Source organism: Heteronotia binoei, chromosome 15 (assembly GCF_032191835.1).
Source record: "Heteronotia binoei isolate CCM8104 ecotype False Entrance Well chromosome 15, APGP_CSIRO_Hbin_v1, whole genome shotgun sequence".
In the NCBI taxonomy this organism is placed as follows: domain Eukaryota; kingdom Metazoa; phylum Chordata; class Lepidosauria; order Squamata; family Gekkonidae; genus Heteronotia; species Heteronotia binoei.
The window spans coordinates 64,330,905-64,351,838 of NC_083237.1; the positions used below are offsets into that span (position 1 = coordinate 64,330,905).

Sequence of the window (20,934 nt, forward strand, 5' to 3'; positions counted from 1 at the left end):
GTTGAGCTGGAAACTCTTTTAATTTCAACCCGTTGGTTCTGGTCCAACCTTCTAGGGCAACAGAAAACAATTCTGCACCATCCTGTATACAGTGCCGGCCCTAGGGAGAGTGGTGCACCGGGCAGGCTCCCAGCATGGGGGGTTGGGCTGTCAATTCGGATAAAGGTTTACCAAATATTTACCGAATAGAGCCATTTCAGTAAATATTCGGAAATAGGTATTCCGGATAGGCATCAGCCTATTTTTGAATTCCAAATACCTGATTTCCGAATATTTACGGTACTATTCGGTAAAGCTATTCCTTCCCTTTAAAACAATAAGGAAAGGCAAAAGGCAGTCTGCGATTGCCTTTCCCTGGCCTTTTCCCGCCTCTGGCTGAGGTGAGGGGGAGGGGGGAGGGAGGCCTCTGACCAATCAGAGGCATGCATTTCTGCAAAGTGCAACTTTGTGGCTTTGCAGGACCCTGCAGGTATTTATTTACCATCTCTTGCCCCCTGGACTCCATTGCTGTTCCTGTTGCCACAGAGAGTAAGAACATAAGAGAAGCCATGTTGGATCAGGCCAATGGCCCATCCAGTCCAACACTCAAGGTGTCACACAGTGGCAAAAATTTTTATACATAAACACACACTGTGGCTAATAGCCACTGATGGACCTCTGCTCCATATTTTTATCTAAACCCCTCTTGAAGGTGGCCATGCTTGTGGCCGCCACCACCTCCTGTGGCAGTGAATTCCACACGTTAATCACCCTTTGGGTGAAGAAGTACTTCCTTTTATCCGTTTTAACCTGTCTGCTCAGCAATTTCATCGAATGCCCACGAGTTCTTGTATTGCGAGAAAGGGAGAAAAGTACTTCTTTCTCTACTTTCTCCATCCCATGCATTATCTTGTAAACCTCTATCATGTCACCCCGCAGTCGACGTTTCTCCAAGCTAAAGAGTCCCAAGCGTTTCAACCTTTCTTCATAGGGAAGGTGTTCCAGCCCTTTAATCATTCTAGTTGCCCTTTTCTGGACTTTCTCCAATGCTATAATATCCTTTTTGAGGTGCGGCGACCAGAACTGCACACAGTACTCCAAACGAGAGTGTGTGAGCCGGTGTTGAGCCTCTGCTGCTTTGGCAAAGTGCTCCGCTGCTCTGCTCTCTGTGGCCTGTTGTGGTTATCCTGATCTTGAATCCTGGACCTGGACTTCAGCATCTGACTGGGCGAGATCCTTCCTTTTTTCCCTTATTGTGGGGAAGGGGATTGGGGAATTTTTATAAGCAGGTTTCTGTTTTCCTTGGGTAGGTGTCTGGGTGGTTTTGTGCTGGGGGGGGGTTGCTGGGGGGGGAAGGGGGTGGCTCTGTCCTGGCCGGGGTTGTTTGTTTTAATCACTTTATAATTTTATTACATTGCTGGCACTGGGCAGGGGTCTGCTGCTCAGGCACTCGCTACTCCAGCTGTTGTTGCTTGGCCTCAGCAGCAGGAATCGGGGGAGCAAGAGCGATTGCGGCTGGGGATGAGTGACAGTCTTCTATCTCGCAGCGTCACCCCAAGGACGCGGAGGGTTATGGCGGAGCTGGAGAAGATGGTGGCCACCAACCCACCCGCCCACTTCTTCGGTTCCTCTGGACTCCAGCCGGCCTTCTGGGGATTGACAAGAGATGCCACCGAAGGAGGTGGAGGAGGGAGAGGCACCCCTAGGTGCCACCATCTCCACCCCCTCCTCCCTGACGGCCATCTCCTCCTGCCACCCCAAGGCACGATGTGCCTTCCCCGAGCTCCTTCAGTGACCCCACCTTCCCATAAGCATGGGCACCCATTCTCCTCCGATGTCTGGAAGCACTTTCGGATCATGGAGGATCCCCGGTTTGCGCAGTGCGAGCCCTGTAGGGACCGCATCAGTCGTGAGAGGGATCTTGCCCATCTCTCGACTGCGGGGACGCGGAACCGCTTGAAGAAGCATCGAGGGGAGAGACAGGCTGCTGGTGGCCTCCTGCTGCATCCATCTTCAAAGCTCTCCCAGGAAGTTCCATGGTAAGGAGGGAGCGCTAGGCAACTGTGACCGAGATGCTTGGTGAGGGTGGCTTTAGCATGCCAACAAGGGCGGTGAGGAATATATGAACATATGAAGCTGCCTTATACTGAATCATACCTTTGGTCTATCAAAGTCAGTATTGTCTTCTCAGACTGGCAGCGGCTCTCCAGGTCTCAAGCTGAGGTTTTTCACACCTATTTGCCTGGACCCTTTTTAGTTGGTGATGCCGGGGATTGAACCTGGGACCTTCTGCTTCCCAAGCAGATGCTCAGCCACTGAGCCACCGTCCCTCCCCTGACCGGCAGTGGCTCTCCAGGGTCTCAAGCTGAGGTTTTTCACACCTATTTGCCTGGACCCTTTTTAGTTGGAGATGCCAGGGACTGAAACTGGGACCTTCTGCTTACCAAGCAGATGCTCTACCCCTGAGCCACCGTCCCTCCCCTGACCGGCAGTGGCTCTTCAGGGTCTCAAGCTGAGGTTTTTCACACCTATTTGCCTGGACCTTTTTTAGTTGGAGATGCCGGGGATTGAACCTGGGACCTTCTGCTTACCAAGCAGATGCTCTATCCCTGAGCCACCGCCCCTCCCCTGACCGGCAGTGGCTCTCCAGGGTCTCAAGCTGAGGTTTTTCACACCTACTTGCCTGGACCTTTTTTTAGTTGGATATGCCGGGGATTGAACCTGGGACCTTCTGCTTACATATGGACATATGAAGCTGCCTTATACTGAATCAGACCTTTGGTCCATCAAAGTCAGTATTGTCTTCTCAGACTGGCAGCGGCTCTCCAGGGTCTCAAGCTGATACACATATTTGCCTGGACCCTTTTTTGCAGATGCCAGGGATTGAACCTGGGACCTTCTGCTTCCCAAGCAGATGCTCTACCACTGAGCCACCGTCCCTCCCCTAAGGAAGCGCCTTAGTGCGGAGATCACTTGGCACATTGCCGAGATGATCGCCGAGGGACGTCCCTTCTCCTTAGTGGATAGTAATGGCTTGCGGGGGATGCTCCATAAACTTGCTCCCTGGTGCAAGGTTCCCTGCCACACCATGATGAGCGGGAGCATTTGTCCCATGCTGCCAGGACAACTGTTCACTCACCTCAGATTTGTGGACTCCCCACAATTCGCATAAAGGGTATCTGTCCCTAACCGTGCACTGGTGGCAAGCCAAGGAGGTGGGTGGGGTGGTGGAAGCCACCGGCAGGATCAGGGCCCCCAGGCTGGCTATCGCAGGGCCTTGCTGTATGCTGAACTGATCGACAGGCCGCACACAGGGGACAACATCAGTGCCATCATCACTAGGCCGATAGAGGATTGGATAGGCAGCGGGGTCATCGCGGGCTTCATGGCACGAACATGATCGTGATGACCGAGCGTGTGGGCATTACATGCATTCCCTGCGCAGCCCACCTGATCCGCAACGTGGTGACGGACGCCTTGGGTCAGTCATCCCGAAGGGATAATGGTTACATCGCGGTGACTCACGGGTGTCGGCTTCTGCTCACTTCTTCCACAGCGATACAGACACTCGTTTGCTGGAGGAGAAACAGGCACTGATCGGTTTGCCAGATCACCACCGGATGGGGGATGTAAGCACTCGCTGGAACTCCACCTGTGCCATGCTGGAGCGCTTGGTGGAGCTGAGAGCAGCCCTGATCGATGAGAGCAGGGTCGTTTCAGAGGAGAGCTGGCTCAACCAGGAGGACTGTGGAAGTTCTGGAGCCCTTCAAGGCCTTCACGGAGATGCTCTCGTCTGGCACAGCGAAGAAGAAGACATTGGATTTATATTCCACCCTCCACTCAAGAGTCTCAGAGCGGTTGAAAGGGCAGCTGCTGTGAGAGCCCTCTCCAGCCCCACCCACCTCACAGGGTGTCTGTTGTGGTGAAGGAAGATAAAGGAGATTGTGAGCTGCTCTGAGATTCGGGGTGGTGGGCGGAATATAAATCAAATGTCGTCTTCTTTTTCCTTTGCATGCAGAGAGTCCCGGGCCCAGGCCCCAGCCTCTCTAGTTAAAAGGATCAGTTAACTGGTGATGTGAACGATCTCTGCCATAGATCCGCTGCCAGATCAAAGTAGACACAAGACTTACCTTGATGGACCAAAGAGAGGGTTGAGTCAGGATAAGGTAGCTTCGTGTGTTCAAGAAGATCTATGAGCCACATGGCATACCGAATCAATGAACTTGCACAGGATTAAAGGGGAGTTGCAAATATTTTTTGTCACAATTTAATAACCTTGTTAATTGAGCAAGCAAACAACCCGCAGCCCAGTTTAGCAAGCAGGGAAAACCGGTTGGAATAAAAAATTAATGCCGGGCATAAAATTTTAGGAGGCGCCCATCGAAATGTCAGGTGTTTGCTTGTTGTAATTGGTGAATGTTATAAATCTAAACTGACTGTAAAATTGGCTTAACTGTCGAGCCAAGAAAACTTGGGCAATCTTGTAGCAATCCCAATTTAGAGATCCCTAATAAACCCTGTGGAGCCCCGTGGCGCAGAGTGGTAAAGCTGTAGTATTGCAGCCCAAAGCTCTGCTCACAATCTGAGTTTGAACCCGGCAGAAGCTGGATTCAGGTAGCCGGCTCGAGGTTGACTCAGCCTTCCATCCTTCCAAGGTCAGTAAAATGAGTACCCAGTTTGCTGGGGGGAAAGCGTAGATGACTGGGGAAAGCAATGGCAAACCACCCCGTAAAAAGTCTGCTGTGAAAACGTCATGAGGCAACATCACCCCAGAGTCGGAAACGACTCCTTTACCTTTTTTTAAAAAATAAATCCTGTCCTGACCTGGTTGGCCCAGGTAAGCCTGATCTCGTCAGATCTCAGAAGTTAAGCAGACTTTGGCCAGTTTGGTGTAGTGGTGAAGTGTGCGGACTCTTATCCGGGAGAACAAGGTTTGATTCCCCACTCCTCCACTTGCACCTGCTAGCATGGCCTTGGGTCAGCCAGAGCTCTCTTGCCTGGGAGAACCGGGTTGGATTCCCCCCTCCTCCACTTGCACCTGCTGGAATGGCCTTGGGTTAGCCAGAGCTCTGGCAGAGGTTGTCCTTGAAAGGGCAGCTGCTGTAAGAGCTCTCTTAGCCCCACCCACCTCACAGGGTGTCTGTTGTGGGGGAGGAAGGGAAAGGAGATTGTGAGCCGCTCTGAGACTCTTTGGAGTGGAGGGCGGGATATAAATCCAATATCTTCATCTACCTCACAGGGTGTCTGTTGTGGGGGGGGGGGAGGTAAAGGAGATTGTGAGCCGCTCTGAGACTCTTCGGAGTGGAGGGCAGGATATAAATCCAATATCTTCATCTACCTCACAGGGTGTCTGTTGTGGGGGAGGAAGGGAAAGGAGATTGTGAGCCGCTCTGAGACTCTTCAGAGTGGAGGGCGGGATATAACTCCAATATCTTCATCTACCTCACAGGGTGTCTGTTGTGGGGGAGGAAGGGAAAGGAGATTGTGAGCCGCTCTGAGACTCTTCGGAGTGGAGGGCGGGATATAAATCCAATATCTTCATCTACCTCACAGGGTGTCTGTTGTGGGGGAGGAAGGTAAAGGAGATTGTGAGCCGCTCTGAGACTCTTTGGAGTGGAGGGCGGGATATAAATCCAATATCTTCATCGATCTCACAGGGTGTCTGTTGTGGGGGAGGAAGGGAAAAGAGATTGTGAGCTGCTCTGAGACTCTTCAGAGTGGAGGGCGGGATATAAATCCAATATCTTCATCTACCTCACAGGGTGTCTGTTGTGGGGGAGGAAGGGAAAGGAGATTGTGAGCCGCTCTGAGACTCTTTGGAGTGGAGGGTGGGATATAAATCCAATATCTTCATCTTCCTCACAGGGTGTCTGTTGTGGGGGAGGAAGGTAAAGGAGATTGTGAGCTGCTCTGAGACTCTTGGGAGTGGAGGGTGGGATATAAATCCAATATCTTCATCTACCTCACAGGGTGTCTGTTGTGGGGGAGGAAGGGAAAGGAGATTGTGAGCTGCTCTGAGACTCTTCGGAGTGGAGGGCGGGATATAAATCCAATATCTTCATCGATCTCACAGGGTGTCTGTTGTGGGGGAGGAAGGGAAAAGAGATTGTGAGCCGCTCTGAGACTCTTCGGAGTGGAGGGCGGGATATAAATCCAATATCTTCATCTACCTCACAGGGTGTCTGTTGTGGGGGAGGAAGGGAAAGGAGATTGTGAGCCGCTCTGAGACTCTTCGGAGTGGAGGGCGGGATATAAATCCAATATCTTCATCTACCTCACAGGGTGTCTGTTGTGGGGGAGGAAGGGAAAGGAGATTGTGAGCCGCTCTGAGACTCTTCGGAGTGGAGGGCGGGATATAAATCCAATATCTTCATCTACCTCACAGGGTGTCTGTTGTGGGGGAGGAAGGGAAAGGAGATTGTGAGCTTCTCTGAGACTCTTCGGAGTGGAGGGCGGGATATAAATCCAATATCTTCTTCTTCTGGTTAGTACTTGGAAGAGAGACCATCAAGGAAGTCCAGGGTCACTATCAGGGGCAGAATTCTAGCAGGAGCTCCTTTGCATATTAGGCCACACAACCCAAGTGTCACCAATCCTCCAAGAGCTTACAAGGTTCTTTTTTTGTAAGCTCTTGGAGGATTGGCTACATCAGGAGTGTGTGGCCTAATAAGCAAAGGAGCTCCTGCTAGAATTCCACCCCTGGTCACTACACAGAAGCAGGCAGTAGTGCAACCATTTCTGAATGCCTCTTGCTTTGAAAACCCTACGGAGGTCGCCGTAAGTCAATTGCAACTTGAAAGCAAATAAAATTAAGTATTTACCGTAGTGGCAGCACAGATTATGTACAAATATAGCCACTATGAAAAACAAAAATCTATCTCGGTCAGGATGCCGTTATGTGGGCTGGAGCAGACTTTCCCCCCGCCAAATATTTTATTATTATTCAATATTAACAGCAAACCTTTTATAAAACTAACATTAAAATATGAATTTAAAAGAGAAACAAAATCACAATCATTAGGGTTTGTAGAATCTTTCGGGCTCAAGTGCCATGTTCTACCGGAGAAAGTTTTTCTTCCAGACGTTTCGTTCTCGGCTACGGAGAACATCCTCAGTGGCGTTGCAGCCGGAGCAGGCGCTCTGACCTTCTTGGCTGCTGTGCATTGAGTGGAGCCAGGGCTGCTGGAGAGCTGCTATTTCTAGGCTGGAGGATGTGTGATGAAAGGGCAATAGGTTTGTGGATGTGCCCATTGTTTGGTGGTCAGAGGTCAGAGCGCCTGCTCCGGCTGCAACGCCACTGAGGATGTTCTCCGTAGCCGAGAACGAAACGTCTGGAAGAAAAACTTTCTCCAGTAGAACACGGCACTTGAGCCCGAAAGATTCTACAAACCCTAATGATGTTACCAGCCTTGAAAACCTGAAATCTTTGATAAAATCACAATCAGCTGAATGTGTAACAATTTCCAATATCATACCGATTCTTGAAAAAAATGAGTTTGTGATATAAAGGGTTAATTGGAATTATATCATTATTTGCCATAAACATTAAAAAAAGAAACCAAATAGCAACAAATTTAAATTCATATAACTCAGGGTCATTGTTTGTTACATTACATGAAATTTTCCTAAAAATGGATCAATCCCAAATTCGATTAAACTATTGGTCAATGGTGGATAAATGTTTATCTGTCCACTGAGCTGCAATTGTTATGCGAGCTGTGAAATATAAAATCAGGGAATTCAGGTTTTCACAGCTGGTAACATCATTAGGGTTTGTAGAATCTTTCGGGAGCAAGTGCCGTGTTCTACTGGAGAAAGTTTTCCTTCCAGACGTTTCGTTCTCAGCTGCGGAGAACATCTGCAACGCCACTGAGGATGTTCTCTGCAGCTGAGAACGAAACGTCTGGAAGGAAAACTTTCTCCAGTAGAACACGGCACTTGATCCTGAAAGATTCTACAAACCCTAATATAAAATCAGGATTAATTATGTGGTGTGTTTGTTCAGCTTTAAATATTGCACTTTATTCAACAGTAAAATAATAGCAGAAAAAAGAACATCAATATTCAGGATCCGTTTTATTTGCTGGACAACCAAGGACCAGAATTCTTGAATAAATTTGCAGGACCACTAACAGTGGAAAGAACTAGCTTTTTCTCCAGTTTTTTTCTACACTTGGCATCAATACCTTTATTATATTTGTTCATAGTCAAGGACAGCAGATACCACCTTAAAAAGGTAAAGGTAAAGGCAAGCACTGAGTTGTTGCCAACCCATGGGGTGATGTCACATCATGACATTTTCTTGGCAGACTTTTTTGTTACGGGGTGGTTTGCCATTGCCTTCCCCAGTCATCTAATTCTACACTTCCCCCCCCAGCAAACTGGGTACTCATTTTACTGACCTTGGAAGGATGGCTATCTTAGTAATGTTTTAATTGATTGAAATCTATGGTTAAATTCTGGAGAGATGTAGCAAGGGAAGTTCCAAATTTCATCCCAATCTTTTCTTCCTATGGCTTGTTGACAATCCTTATTCCATAGCTTCTGATAATTTAAAGTTTTTTTCTTCCCTGGTTTTAAGTAATATTTTATAAATTAAAGATAACATTCCCCTTGTTTGACTGGGTTTTTTTTTTTTTAATGGATGAGTTGTTCAAACTCAGTCGGAGGGTGTGTGATCGTGTTTTGACGTCGGGCAGAATTTATCATATGGGACTGGAGCAAACTTGGTTCTCTTGACCGCGGCAAGTAAAGTCCCCATTCCGGCAAAGACCTTGCCATCAGAACCATTCCAGGAACCCCATTCCATGGGGAGGGAGGGTGGCTCAGTGGTACAGCATCTGCTTGGTAAGCAGAAGGTCCCAGGTTCAATCCCCGGCATCTCCAATTAAAAAGGGTCCAGGAGAGTAGGCGTGAAAAAACCTCCGCTTGAGACCCTGGAGAACCGCTGCCAGTCTGAGCAGACAAAACTGACTTGGATGGACCCAGGGTCTGATTCAGTATAAGGCAGCTTCAAATTTTCATATATGTTCAGAAAAGCCCTTCTCAACACCTGCAACCTAAGACTTTTTAGTGAACCAGTGCGCTTTCTGCACATCAAGTGCATGCCTTACCCACTGAACTCTAGCAGAAAGGCATTGCTACAGCCCTCTTCTTCCATGGAAGAAGAAATTCCCAAGACAGGGAGAGCCGGTTTGGTGTAGTGGTTAAGTGTGCGGACTCTTATCTGGAAGAACCGGGTTTGATTCCCCACTCCTCCACTTGCACCTGCTAGCATGGCCTTGGGTCAGCCATAGCTCTGGCAGAGGTTGTCCTTGAAAGGGCAGCTGCTGGGAGAGCCCTCTCCAGCCCCACCCACCTCACAGGGTGACTGTTGTGGGGGAGGAAGGGAAAGGAGATTGTGAGCCGCTCTGAGACTCTTCGGAGTGGAGGGCGGGATATAAATCCAATATCTTCTTCTTCTTCTTAACACTTGAGGGCTAGTCACGTAGCACCAAGACCAGAGCAGAGAGAACGTTTGTGTGTTTCCCATACTTTGGGAAGCCAAGGAACACCCTTCCAGGATGAGCAGGTGAAGCTGCCTCACACTGAATGAAACCCCTTAGTCCACTGAAGTCAGTATTGCTCGCTCAGACTGGTAGCAGTTCTCCAGGGTCTCAGGCAGAGGTCTTTCACCTCCTACCTGGTCATTTTAACTGGAGATGCCGGGGATTGAACCTGGGACCTTCTCCGTGCTCTGCCTCTGAGCCACGGCAGATCCCCAAGGAAGGGAAGGGATGCTTTACTCTTTTATGGCTGTATGAGAAGAATGCCTCTTGCCTGTCCCCGCCCCCCAGTAGACCACCTTTGAGTGAATGCATGAGTCACTGTCCCTGTTATGCCTCCTTGACTCCCTCACCACAGATAAGACTGCAGTGCCTTTGCGTTGGTAATGATTGACTGGCCTAATAACCTGATGCAACGGAACTGCCTCTCCTCAGTAGAGACCAACAGGGAAGCAGGAAAGGTCTGAGCTGCAAATCCCTCAGAGACACAGCAGGCAGCCTCCCATGTGAGTGAGCCCGCTGGGTATACTCTGGGCACTTTTAATTTTCTTTCTCAGGGCACCAGAAGCAGTGACACCCCCTTTGGAGAAGCGCTGCTTTGTCCTTTGAATGGCACCGCAAGACCTCGCCTGCCTTTTACAGACTTGTCTCCACAAACCGGAGCTAACCATGGTTCAGGCACACGAATGGGACAGCTTTGCTGGGCGCCTGTGGTGCTCCCATGGGGTGAGCTCGTGTGCAATTCCTAAAGGCTGGCGATGTCATCACCTCAAGCCCGAGGCAAAGTTGCAGTTACGTAAAACAGCAACGCCCTCCTCCCGATATCTTATCTTAATCGTTCGGTGCAGCAATTGCAACGGACTTTGCAACATAATCAGCTTTCCACCGGGGGGAAAAGAACCGAAGATCAAGGGGAAGAAAAACTGGATCAGCAATCGTGGGAGGCTGCTTGACCAAAGCTGTCCCAAGGAATGGGGTACGTTTGGAAAGAGGAGATTGGAGGTACACCCTGCCCTTTGCTCAGAATCTCAAAATGGCTAACAATCTCCTTTCCCTTCCTCTCCCCGCAAGACATACTCCGTGAGGCAGGTGGAGCCGAGAGAGCTCTGAGAGAACTGCTCTTGACAGAACAGTTCTGAAAGAATTCCGATACTGACCCAAGGGTGGAGTGCAATCCACCCCCTCCCACAGTTCTCCAAAAGAAGGGGAACTGTGTTCAAGCACAGCAGGGTGACCAAACTTGTTTAATGTAAGAACCGCATAGAATAAGCATCAGATGTTTGAGAGCCACAAGACATGAACATCAGATGTCTGAGAGCCGCAACACAGGAAGGAAGAAAGGAAGGAGGCAAATAGATGAAAGCGAGGAGGAGGGCGAGGTGGAAAGAAAGCAATTTTAAATGTATTCAAGCTGCCTGCTGGCTTGTGGAAGTGACTTAAAGAGAGAAATGCCTTCTCCAAGCTGGTTGACAAGGCAGTGGGGGCTTCAAGAGCCACATAATATATGTGAAAGAGCCACATGTGGCTCCCAAGCCACAGTTTGGCCACCCCTGGTCCAAATCATTTGCACCTGAACACCAAAAAGAAGATGAAGAAAACAGTAAAATCTCCTTCTTGTGAATCGATTTCAAGATACTCTGGTAGAAAACAGTGCACTGAGATTCTGGAATGAAGCAGAGAGGGCAAAGCTATGGCTTGCTCTTCAGGCCATTCAGCCTGCTGTCCTCTCCCAGGGACAGCAAGGAACAAGCCAGGGAAGGTATTCAGAGACACAAATGCAGCATATATTGAACGACAGATCTTGTCTTTGCTTCTGCCTTTCCCTGCCGATAAAAACCGGGAGTCGGAGAGCAGCTGCCTCCTTGGCCAAAATCCCAAACCAAGTAGGTCAGACGACTCCACTCCCAGCTACAGAGAGCAAGTTGCCACCTGGGCAACTTCAGGAAGCGCTCTGGGATGATTATGGAGCTGGGGATGGGAGTGACACATCTGTCACCCACTGCTTACCTTGAGAACAGATGTGCCCTACGCTGGCAAGACTGAGTGGAAGCTCCTACAAAGCTCACAACATGTTTAATGGGTCGAAGAAAGGGGTTACTATCCCACCACTGTCCAGCCAAGGCAGAGGACACATCCATGGGAGGAAGTCTCCTCGGACTCTTCAGATAAAGGAGTCAGACTCAGGCCCGTAGCTACAGGGGGCCTGGGGGGACCAGGCCACTCCACCTAGCCTCCCCCTTCCCCCTGTATGATCCCTCCTTTTACTGCCTCACTGCTGCTCTCACCGCCCTGCTCTCCCCACCACTCTTGCAGCCCTGCTCTCTCAACTACTCTCGCTGCTGCCACCGCTCTCCTTTTTTATTTATTTATTCAACTCTGGTTGGGGAGAACAGCAGCGAGAGAGAGAGAGTGAAAAAGAGCTGGGGCCGGGTGGGCTGGCCACTGGAGGGAAGGAGCAGCCAAGCCCCGTGGCCCCCCCTCACCAATTTTTTTTCTCCAGGGCCCCCACACCCAAAATTTTCTGGCTACGAGGCTGGTCAGATTTGGCTGAGCAGACTGGTAGGAGACAACACAGAAGGTTGGATCCAGACTATGGGCTGACAAGCTTTGGGAATATTTCCTTTTGGATAAAATTTTGGAAATAAGATGGCTTCCCCAAAATTCAGTTCACCAACGTTCTCGAAGAGAAAAACGGTTACCTTTTTTTGAGACAGAAACTCAGTCTTCCACATACTCCTGCCACAATAGGTCAAATTGATATTTTTTATTGTTATCTTTCCACTAACTGTTTGGATAATTATATGCTTTGTCAATATAGCAGCAGCCACAACTTCTGTTTGACAGCAAAACCTGATTTACTGCAGGGGTGTCTTTCTATTTCTTTTCTTTTTTTGCGGGGGTGGGGGGGAAATGATATCAAGATAGTCTCGTTAATTTGATTGAGCCTATTCATATCCGAGTCCTTTCTCTTGTGTTTGTATCCGTATTCTAGAATTCTGGTTTCTGTATTCTTTGGTCTTTAATAAAGTTTTGAAAAGGTTTTTTTTTTTAAAAAAATATAAACTAGGCTAAACCGGCGATTTCCTGTTTCCCTGTTCCTGCAGCAAACCCACCCCCAAGTCATTTCTCAGGGTCCCTTCTCCCCCAGGAGCAATATTTCACGGAGGTCCAGGGGCTTCAGGGGGAAGGGGAGGCATGAAAGTGGAGGGAAAATACAGTCCAGATCCAACCCAGTAGGGGCAGTGGGGAGGAGGAAGGGCTGCAGGCCACATGGCCAAATAGACGTCTTGACTCAAAACCAGATCAAATTTTGGAGTACAACTTTTGTCTAAGCAAGTATCACAAACCTCGGCACAATATTTTGAGGCAATCAGAGTGGATGCTGGTGAGAGAGCTAGTTAAGTGAAACCCACGGAGCCCCGTCCACTTCACCGCAACAGCTGGAGAACTTTTCAACCAAACCCTCCCCAATCCCCTTCCGTTCACTGCAAAGAGGCATACCTAATTTCTTCTTGAAGAAGGACTCAGGGGGCGGGGCATGTCATCGATCAGCTCATAGAGGGGTACGAAGTATTCAAACATGTCCTCCGACTTCTCATCCAATGGCACAGTGTCAATGATCTGCCAGAAAGCCCCAGAAGGGATTTCAGTGGGCACAAGGCCATGCAAGGAGGCCTGGAGGGCAGACTCTATGGCATTATCCCATCCTGAGATCCCTTTCCTCCCCAAATGCCACCCTCCCCAGACTCTACCCCCCCAAAATCTCCAGGTATCGCCCCACTCAGGGCTGGCAACTCCATGCAAGAGTCAGACGTTTCAGTTCTTCCTCAGTTGGAACTTGGAAGTCTCATCTTTTGAGAGCCAGCCTTTAAAGCCCTATACCTACCCCAGAGAGCGCTCCGTTCAGGGTCTCAAAATCTCCTTAAGATCCCTGGACCGAAAGAAGCTCGACTGTCCAGCACTAGAGCCAGAGCCTTCTCGGTAACAGCCCCCACTCTGTGGAATGCCCTCCCCGAAAACATCAGGGACCTGTGGGACCTGCCACAGCTCCGCAGGGCCTGTAAGACCGAATTGTTCAAACTCGCCTTCAATGGTTAGGGGGAGGTGTTTAGTACCATACAGCACTGACAATCTCACTGAACTAATATAATGGAAATTAGAAAATGCCATCTTGGACTTTTAATATGTATGAAAATGTTTTGTTATATATTTTGTTTTTAATATGATAGGTTTGCTAATTGCTAATGTTTTTAAACTGTTGTTAGCCGCCCTGAGCCTGTCAGGGGCGGGCGGGATATAAATCTGCTAAATGAATAAATAAGTCCCTCAGTCCCTGGCTTCAGTCTCTTCCTCCAGCTCTACTCTTGAGTTTCCCCTCTTTGACACCACGGCTTCCTACTTCTCCAAGTCCTGTCACGCGCTCTCCTCAGAAGCATCAGGGCTCCGTCTTGCGCTGCGGCCTACCTGTAGCCGCACTTCCGGTTTCCGTGGCAACCCAGCCAGGCAGCCCCACCAACCAGAGCTTCTTAAGAAGGTCGGTTGCCATCTCCTACCTTCTGAGCTGACTTTTTCATCTCCTGGATGTACGCCACCATCGCTTCCTTTTTGGTCATCTTCCCCAGTCTGTTCCACGCGTCCCTGCCAAAACCCCAAACAGCAGCAGTGACTTAGGTAAAAGGTGAAGGCAGTCACCTGTGCGAACGCCCAGCGGTTACCAGCTCAAGGGGTGATGTCACAACCCAATGTTTTCTTGGCAGACTTTTTAATGGGGTAGTTGTCAAGCACTGCATGTTCTTCACCGATCACACTCCTAAAGGCGTTTACCGAATAAGTAAAAGACAAGGTAGGCAAGCAAGTCTTGCTGAAACTAAAGCCATTCGTTCCAACCCACATAGATATACCTTGGGCCCATCTGTTACATACTTTGAAAGCTAAAGCGCCACAATCTACCAATCATCTTTCCCCCCGTAAGTAATTCAGGCCCTCCTAATCCAGCAGAAACGAAACCATGGAAGTCTCTGTGAACCAGATAACACCTGTGACCTTGGAGGAACCCAGCGTTAGTTCTGTTCTCAGGGTGGAAGTGGATACATGATATGTTGCAGACATAACAGACCAGCGAGAGAGTAAAGAGATAGCAGCCGAGCAGGACCCCAAAGGTTACAACAGGTTGCATACAAGCATAATTCTCTTCCACACAGAACTGTGGCAAGAGGCACTCTTGACACTGGCTTTCTATTGCCTTCCTCAGTCATCTACACTTTCCCCCCAGAAAGCTGGGTACTCATTTTACTGACCGTGGAAGGTTGGAAGGCTGAGTCAACCTTGAGCCGGCTACCTGAACCCAGCTTCCACCAGGATCGAACTCTCCCACACTGATCTTTCACTTGTGTACCATTCAGTGGTGAAAGAACAGAAGCGGGGGCATATTTATTTATTAATTTAACATACTTAACGGGCCACTTTTCCAAATATTCAACAATGCAGTAGGACAAACACCATAACAAAGAAAACAGGACACAGATGCCTGCTTTTTAAAGGGGGTACTCCTTGAAGGAAGACAGCTGGACACAGAATCCTCCTTGCATTTCAAAGCCAGTCACTCCAAAGGACCGGCATTCTGCACCTGAACTGTCATTCCTGAATAAATGACTAAGGACTGAGGCCTAGTTCAAGAGCCACACTGGAGGCAAAGCTTCCATTAGGACACTGAGAAGTCCACACCGGCCTTCCTTACCATTTATACCTGCCGATGGGATCCCAAAACCCCGGCCGAGAGATCTGGCACTGACCCAGAGTCGCTTGCTTGTAGTAACTATAGAAACGCAGCATTTCCTCATAGGATGGACGGTACGATGCACCTGCAAGAAGTGGAACAAGCAGTTAGATGCACAATAAGCTGGGGGAAAATGGTTTAAAATGCCTAGCTGCCAACATCAAATGACTTTAAATGCCTGGGCAATTAGGTGCCACGTATTTTTTCCCCAATCTTGGTAGAATTTGGGAGGCAAAAGGAAATCCTAGTCTGCTGGGCAGATCCTCTGAGTCACGTTATCAGTTGCTTTAGAGAAATTCTACAAGGAAGAGGCTAGCTGGCAAAGAATGAATGCCGGATAAAGTGTCCTTCAGTCTAGAGAGGCAAGAAAAGGCACTCTGTCCTCCTGTTAGTGGTTCAGTTCTCTGCATTTAAACTACTACAACCAGCCACAGCATTTTTACTACAGACTCCCCTGGCTGTGTAGGGATTTCCTTGCTGAATTTATAGCCTGCTTTTTGTCCCAACGATGATCCAAAATGGCTGACGTCGTTCTCCTCTGTTTTGCTTGCAACAAACCCTTGGGATAAGATAGGCTGAGACTATGTCCCCAAGTCACCACCACACACACACATGATGGCATTGTGTAAATTTAGGACTAGCGCAGGGGTGGCCAAACTTGCTAACGTAAGAGCCATATAGAATAAATATCAGATGTCTGAAAGCTGCAAGGAAGGAAGGAAAAAAGGAAGGAAGGTGGGGAGGGAGAAGGGATGGAAAGAAAGCAACTTTAACTTTAAATGCATTCTCCAAGCCGCCGGCTAGCTTGGCTTGGCGAAGTGATTTAAAGAGACAAATGCCTTTTCCAAGCCAGCCAACAGGGCACTGGGAGCTTCGGAAGCCACACAATATGTGCGAAAAAACCACATGTGGCTCCCAAGCTGCAGTTTGGCCACCTCAGGATTAGAATATTTAGGGCTGCCAGGTCTTCCCTGACCTGACCACCAGCAGGGGTTAGGTTGCTAGTTTGGGATTGCTAGGTTGCTAGTTTGGGAATCCTTGGTGATTTGGGGTGACTCCTGGGGAGAACAAGGACCTCAGTGGGGTACAATGCAATAAAGCCCACCCTCCAGGCCATCCATTTTCTCCAGGGGAACAGGTCTGGAGATGATGAGCTTGAATTCCTGGAGATCCCCAAGTCCCACCTGGAGGCTGGCATCCCTAGAGGGTTCAACTGCTTAGAGTCAGTTTTTTGTTGTTTTGTTCTAACAAAACAAGTTTCTGGTCCTTATGGGTTGTGTCTGAGGAGTTTGGATTGGACTTGATCTCAGCCCTTGGATGCTCCAGGAGTGAGTAAGGCGAGTGCTGGGGGGGGGGGGGCAATCTCTGCATGGACTCTCACCATTTTTGGGAAGGCCTTGGATGACACGGACAGCTGCTTCAAACTGCTTCTGGTAATCTGGCTCCTCCATCTTCATCCCCATGATGCCAAGGCCTGGAAGGGAAGAGAAGAAGAAGGATATTGGATTTATATCCCGCCCTCCACTCCGAAGAGTCTCAGAGCGGCTCACAATCTCCTTTCCCTTCCTCCCCCACAACAGACACCCTGTGAGGTAGATGAAGATATTAGATTTATATCCCGCCCTCCACTCCGAAGAGTCTCAGAGCGGCTCACAATCTCCTTTCCCTTCCTCCCCCACAACAGACACCCTGTGAGGTAGATGAAGATATTGGATTTATATCCCGCCCTCCACTCCGAAGAGTCTCAGAGCGGCTCACAATCTCCTTTCCCTTCCTCCCCTGCAACAGACACCCTGTGAGGTAGATGAAGATATTGGATTTATATCCCGCCCTCCACTCCGAAGAGTCTCAGAGCAGCTCACAATCTCCTTTCCCTTCCTCCCCTGCAACAGACACCCTGTGAGGTAGATGAAGATACTGGATTTATATCCCGCCCTCCACTCCGAACAGTCTCAGAGCTGCTCACAATCTCCTTTCCCTTTCTCCCCCACAACAGACACCCTGTGAGGTAGATGAAGATATTGGATTTATATCTCGCCCTCCACTCCGAAGAGTCTCAGAGCGGCTCACAATCTCCTTTATCTCCCTCCCCCACAACAGACAGCCTGTGAGGTAGATGAAGATATTGGATTTATATCCCGCCCTCCACTCCGAAGAGTCTCAGAGCGGCTCACAATCTCCTTTCCCTTCCTCCCCCACAACAGACACCCTGTGAGGTAGATGAAGATATTGGATTTATATCCCGCCCTCCACTCCGAAGAGTCTCAGAGCGGCTCACAATCTCCTTTCCCTTTCTCCCCCACAACAGACACCCTGTGAGGTAGATGAAGATATTGGATTTATATCTCGCCCTCCACTCCGAAGAGTCTCAGAGCGGCTCACAATCTCCTTTATCTCCCTCCCCCACAACAGACAGCCTGTGAGGTAGATGAAGATATTGGATTTATATCCCCGCCCTCCACTCCGAAGAGTCTCAGAGCGGCTCACAATCTCCTTTCCCTTCCTCCGCCACAACAGGCACCCTGTGAGGTAGATGAAGATATTGGATTTATATCCCGCCCTCCACTCTGAAGAGTCTCAGAGCGGCTCACAATCTCCTTTCCCTTCCTCCCCCACAACAGACACCCTGTGAGGTAGATGAAGATATTGGATTTATATCCCGCCCTCCACTCCGAAGAGTCTCAGAGCGGCTCACAATCTCCTTTCCCTTCCTCCCCCACAACAGACACCCTGTGAGGTAGATGAAGATATTGGATTTATATCCCGCCCTCCACTCCGAAGAGTCTCAGAGCGGCTCACAATCTCCTTTCCCTTCCTCCCCCACAACAGACACCCTGTGAGGTAGATGAAGATATTGGATTTATATCCCGCCCTCCACTCCGAAGAGTCTCAGAGCGGCTCACAATCTCCTTTCCCTTCCCCCCCCCCACAACAGACACCCTGTGAGGTAGATGAAGATATTGGATTTATATCCCGCCCTCCACTCCGAAGAGTCTCAGAGCGGCTCACAATCTCCTTTCCCTTCCCCCCCCCCCCCACAACAGACACCCTGTGAGGTAGATGAAGATATTGGATTTATATCCCGCCCTCCACTCCGAAGAGTCTCAGAGCGGCTCACAATCTCCTTTCCCTTCCCCCCCCCCCCCACAACAGACACCCTGTGAGGTAGATGAAGATATTGGATTTATATCCCGCCCTCCACTCCGAAGAGTCTCAGAGCGGCTCACAATCTCCTTTCCCTTCCCCCCCCCCCCACAACAGACACCCTGTGAGGTAGATGAAGATATTGGATTTATATCCCGCCCTCCACTCCGAAGAGTCTCAGAGCGGCTCACAATCTCCTTTACCTCCCTCCCCCACAACAAACACCCTGTGAGGTGGGTGGGGCTGGAGAGGGCTCTCCCAGCAGCTGCCCTTTCAAGGACAACCTCTGCCAGAGCTATGGCTGACCCAAGGCCATTCCAGCAGGTGCAAGTGGAGGAGTGGGGAATCAAACCTGGTTCTCCCAGATAAGAGTCCGCACACTTCACCACTACACCAAACTGGAAGGAGAACGGCTGTTGCGAAGCACAGATCCTGGTAGGAGACGGCTGCGGGAGCAGGTTGGATTCCAGCTTTTTGTGAGATTCCAGAGTGCTGGGGAGAAAGGAGAGAGGCCTTCTGAACGGTTCTGCCAGTAGTTCCCTTTCCTCCCCACAGCACTTCAAGCCAGGGTGACTCCCTGCCCCACAGGAATGCTCTCTATGACCCTCTTTTGCTCTAAACTGGCAACGCTGGTAGAGTTACAACTGCTTTTCAAAATATCCGATCAAGATTCCCGTTGCCAGACGGGGACTGACTGAAGTTAGCAAACTTCCCAGGTCCATGGAGAACTACAGCCGGAACCCAGATCTCTTGTGTCCCCACACCAGCCTGCAATGGCACACAACTGCTGTGCTGTCTCCCACGGCCAAGGACCCTCATTCGAAACACAAGGCTGAAGCAGGTCCCTTATTCTCAGCTCCCAGCCAGCAATACTGAGGGTACTCAAAAAGCTCTACACCCCAGGTGGAACTTGGGCAGGCCCGTTGCTACTGTGGGGTCCGGGGGCAGGCCAGGCCCCGCCAATCAACCCCCTGCTCAACCTTTAGGGCCCCTTCAAACAGCTCTGAGGGGCTCTCCTGGACACTGGGGCTCTCCTTTGGCTGGATGCCTGTTGGACTCAGGAAGAAACAGGCCCCTCTCCCTGGGGCAAACTCCCAGAAGGCTGGATGGCGTGTCCTTCACCTCGTTCTTCCCTCCCATCCCGCAGAACAGGAGCGCCACCATATCCCGATCCCCAAAACATGCAAGGTTTTGATTTATCTTGTAGCCAGCTGCCCAGGTTTTCAAAAAATAAATAAATAAAATGTGACATCATTTGTGGTGTCGTTTTGTGCCCTGTGGGTCCCCTACCTACAATTTTATGCCCTGGCCCCCCCTCCAACTATTTTTTTCTGGCTACAGGCCTAAACGTGGAGCTACCCAAATGTAGACAGCACGCACCCCAAGTTCTGGGGACTCAGCCCTGCATGGGGTATCTCAAGGCCTCTGCTCCAAAGCCCAGGTTTAGTGGTTTCAGTGATCCACATGTGGGCTGCCTCCAACCAGTGACAGCGTGGTGGGCCACTCCTTATTTTGGGAGGAGAGGGGGATGCCCCTTGTCTTCTGTGCCAACAGTTGTTGGGAGTCAACCAAGTGCAGATGTTCTCTTCATGGCACCCACCCAGCGCTCACCTCTCCTATGGAGACACGGAGCCAAAACAAGTCCCAGTGAGCTCACGGAGCCACCTACCTTGTGGCTTTCCCCACACTGCTGCCACGGACTCCTCGGAGAAAAGGAGGATAAAAGAAAAAAAGAAAAGCCAAATAACTTTTTCCTTGAAGGAAGAAGGCCAAGATGGGTGTCAGTCTCTCTCTGGAGCAACGGAAAGGTACAAGAAGAGTCCAGGATTCGCTTTGTTGGTCTTTAAGGTGCTACAAGACTCAAACTCAGTCCCGTGGCGCAGAGTGGTAAAGCTACAGTATTGCAGTCTGAACTCTCTGCTCACGACCTGAGTTCGATTCTGGCAGAAGCTGGGTTCAGGTAGCCGGCTCAGGTTGACTCACCCTTCCATCCTTCCAAGGTCGGTAAAATGAGTCCCCAGCTTGCTGGGGGGGAAACGTAGATGACCGGGGAAGGCAATGGCAAACCATCCTGTAAAAAGTCTGCCGTGAAAACGATGTGAAAGCAGAGTCATCTCAGAGTCAGAAATGACTGGTGCTTGCGCAGGGGACTACCTTTACCTTTTTAGATTCAAACTTTGGGGAGGGACGGTGGCTCAGTGGTAGAGCATCTGCTTGGGAAGCAGAAGGTCCCAGGTTCAATCCCTGGCATCTCCAACTAAAAAAGGGTCCAGGCAAGTAGGTGTGAAAAACCTCAGCTTGAGAACCTGGAGAGCCGCTGCCAGTCTGAGTAGACAATACTGACTTTGATGGACCAAGGGTCTGATTCAGTATAAGGCAGCTTCATATGTTCATATGTTCATGCTAACAAAATTTGTGGCACTTATCTGAAGTGACCGCAGTGACTCATGGGAGGGAGGGAAGGAAGAAGACCGCAGATTTATACCCTGC

At 49.8% G+C, this 20,934-nt stretch overlaps 1 protein-coding gene across 1 annotated transcript in view; it reads right to left on the reverse strand.

Annotated features, from left to right (window-relative positions):
* ACBD4 (acyl-CoA binding domain containing 4) overlaps window positions 1-16,768 on the reverse strand; it is a 38,496-nt gene extending 21,728 nt beyond the window's left edge. Inside the window, 5 exon segments of the mRNA XM_060255905.1 lie at window positions 13,026-13,058; window positions 13,061-13,145; window positions 14,078-14,162; window positions 15,262-15,385; window positions 16,682-16,768. Of these exon segments, the coding sequence (XP_060111888.1) occupies window positions 13,026-13,058; window positions 13,061-13,145; window positions 14,078-14,162; window positions 15,262-15,385; window positions 16,682-16,763 (409 nt within the window). The 5' untranslated portion in view covers window positions 16,764-16,768.
* Window positions 16,769-20,934: the final 4,166 nt, after the last annotated feature.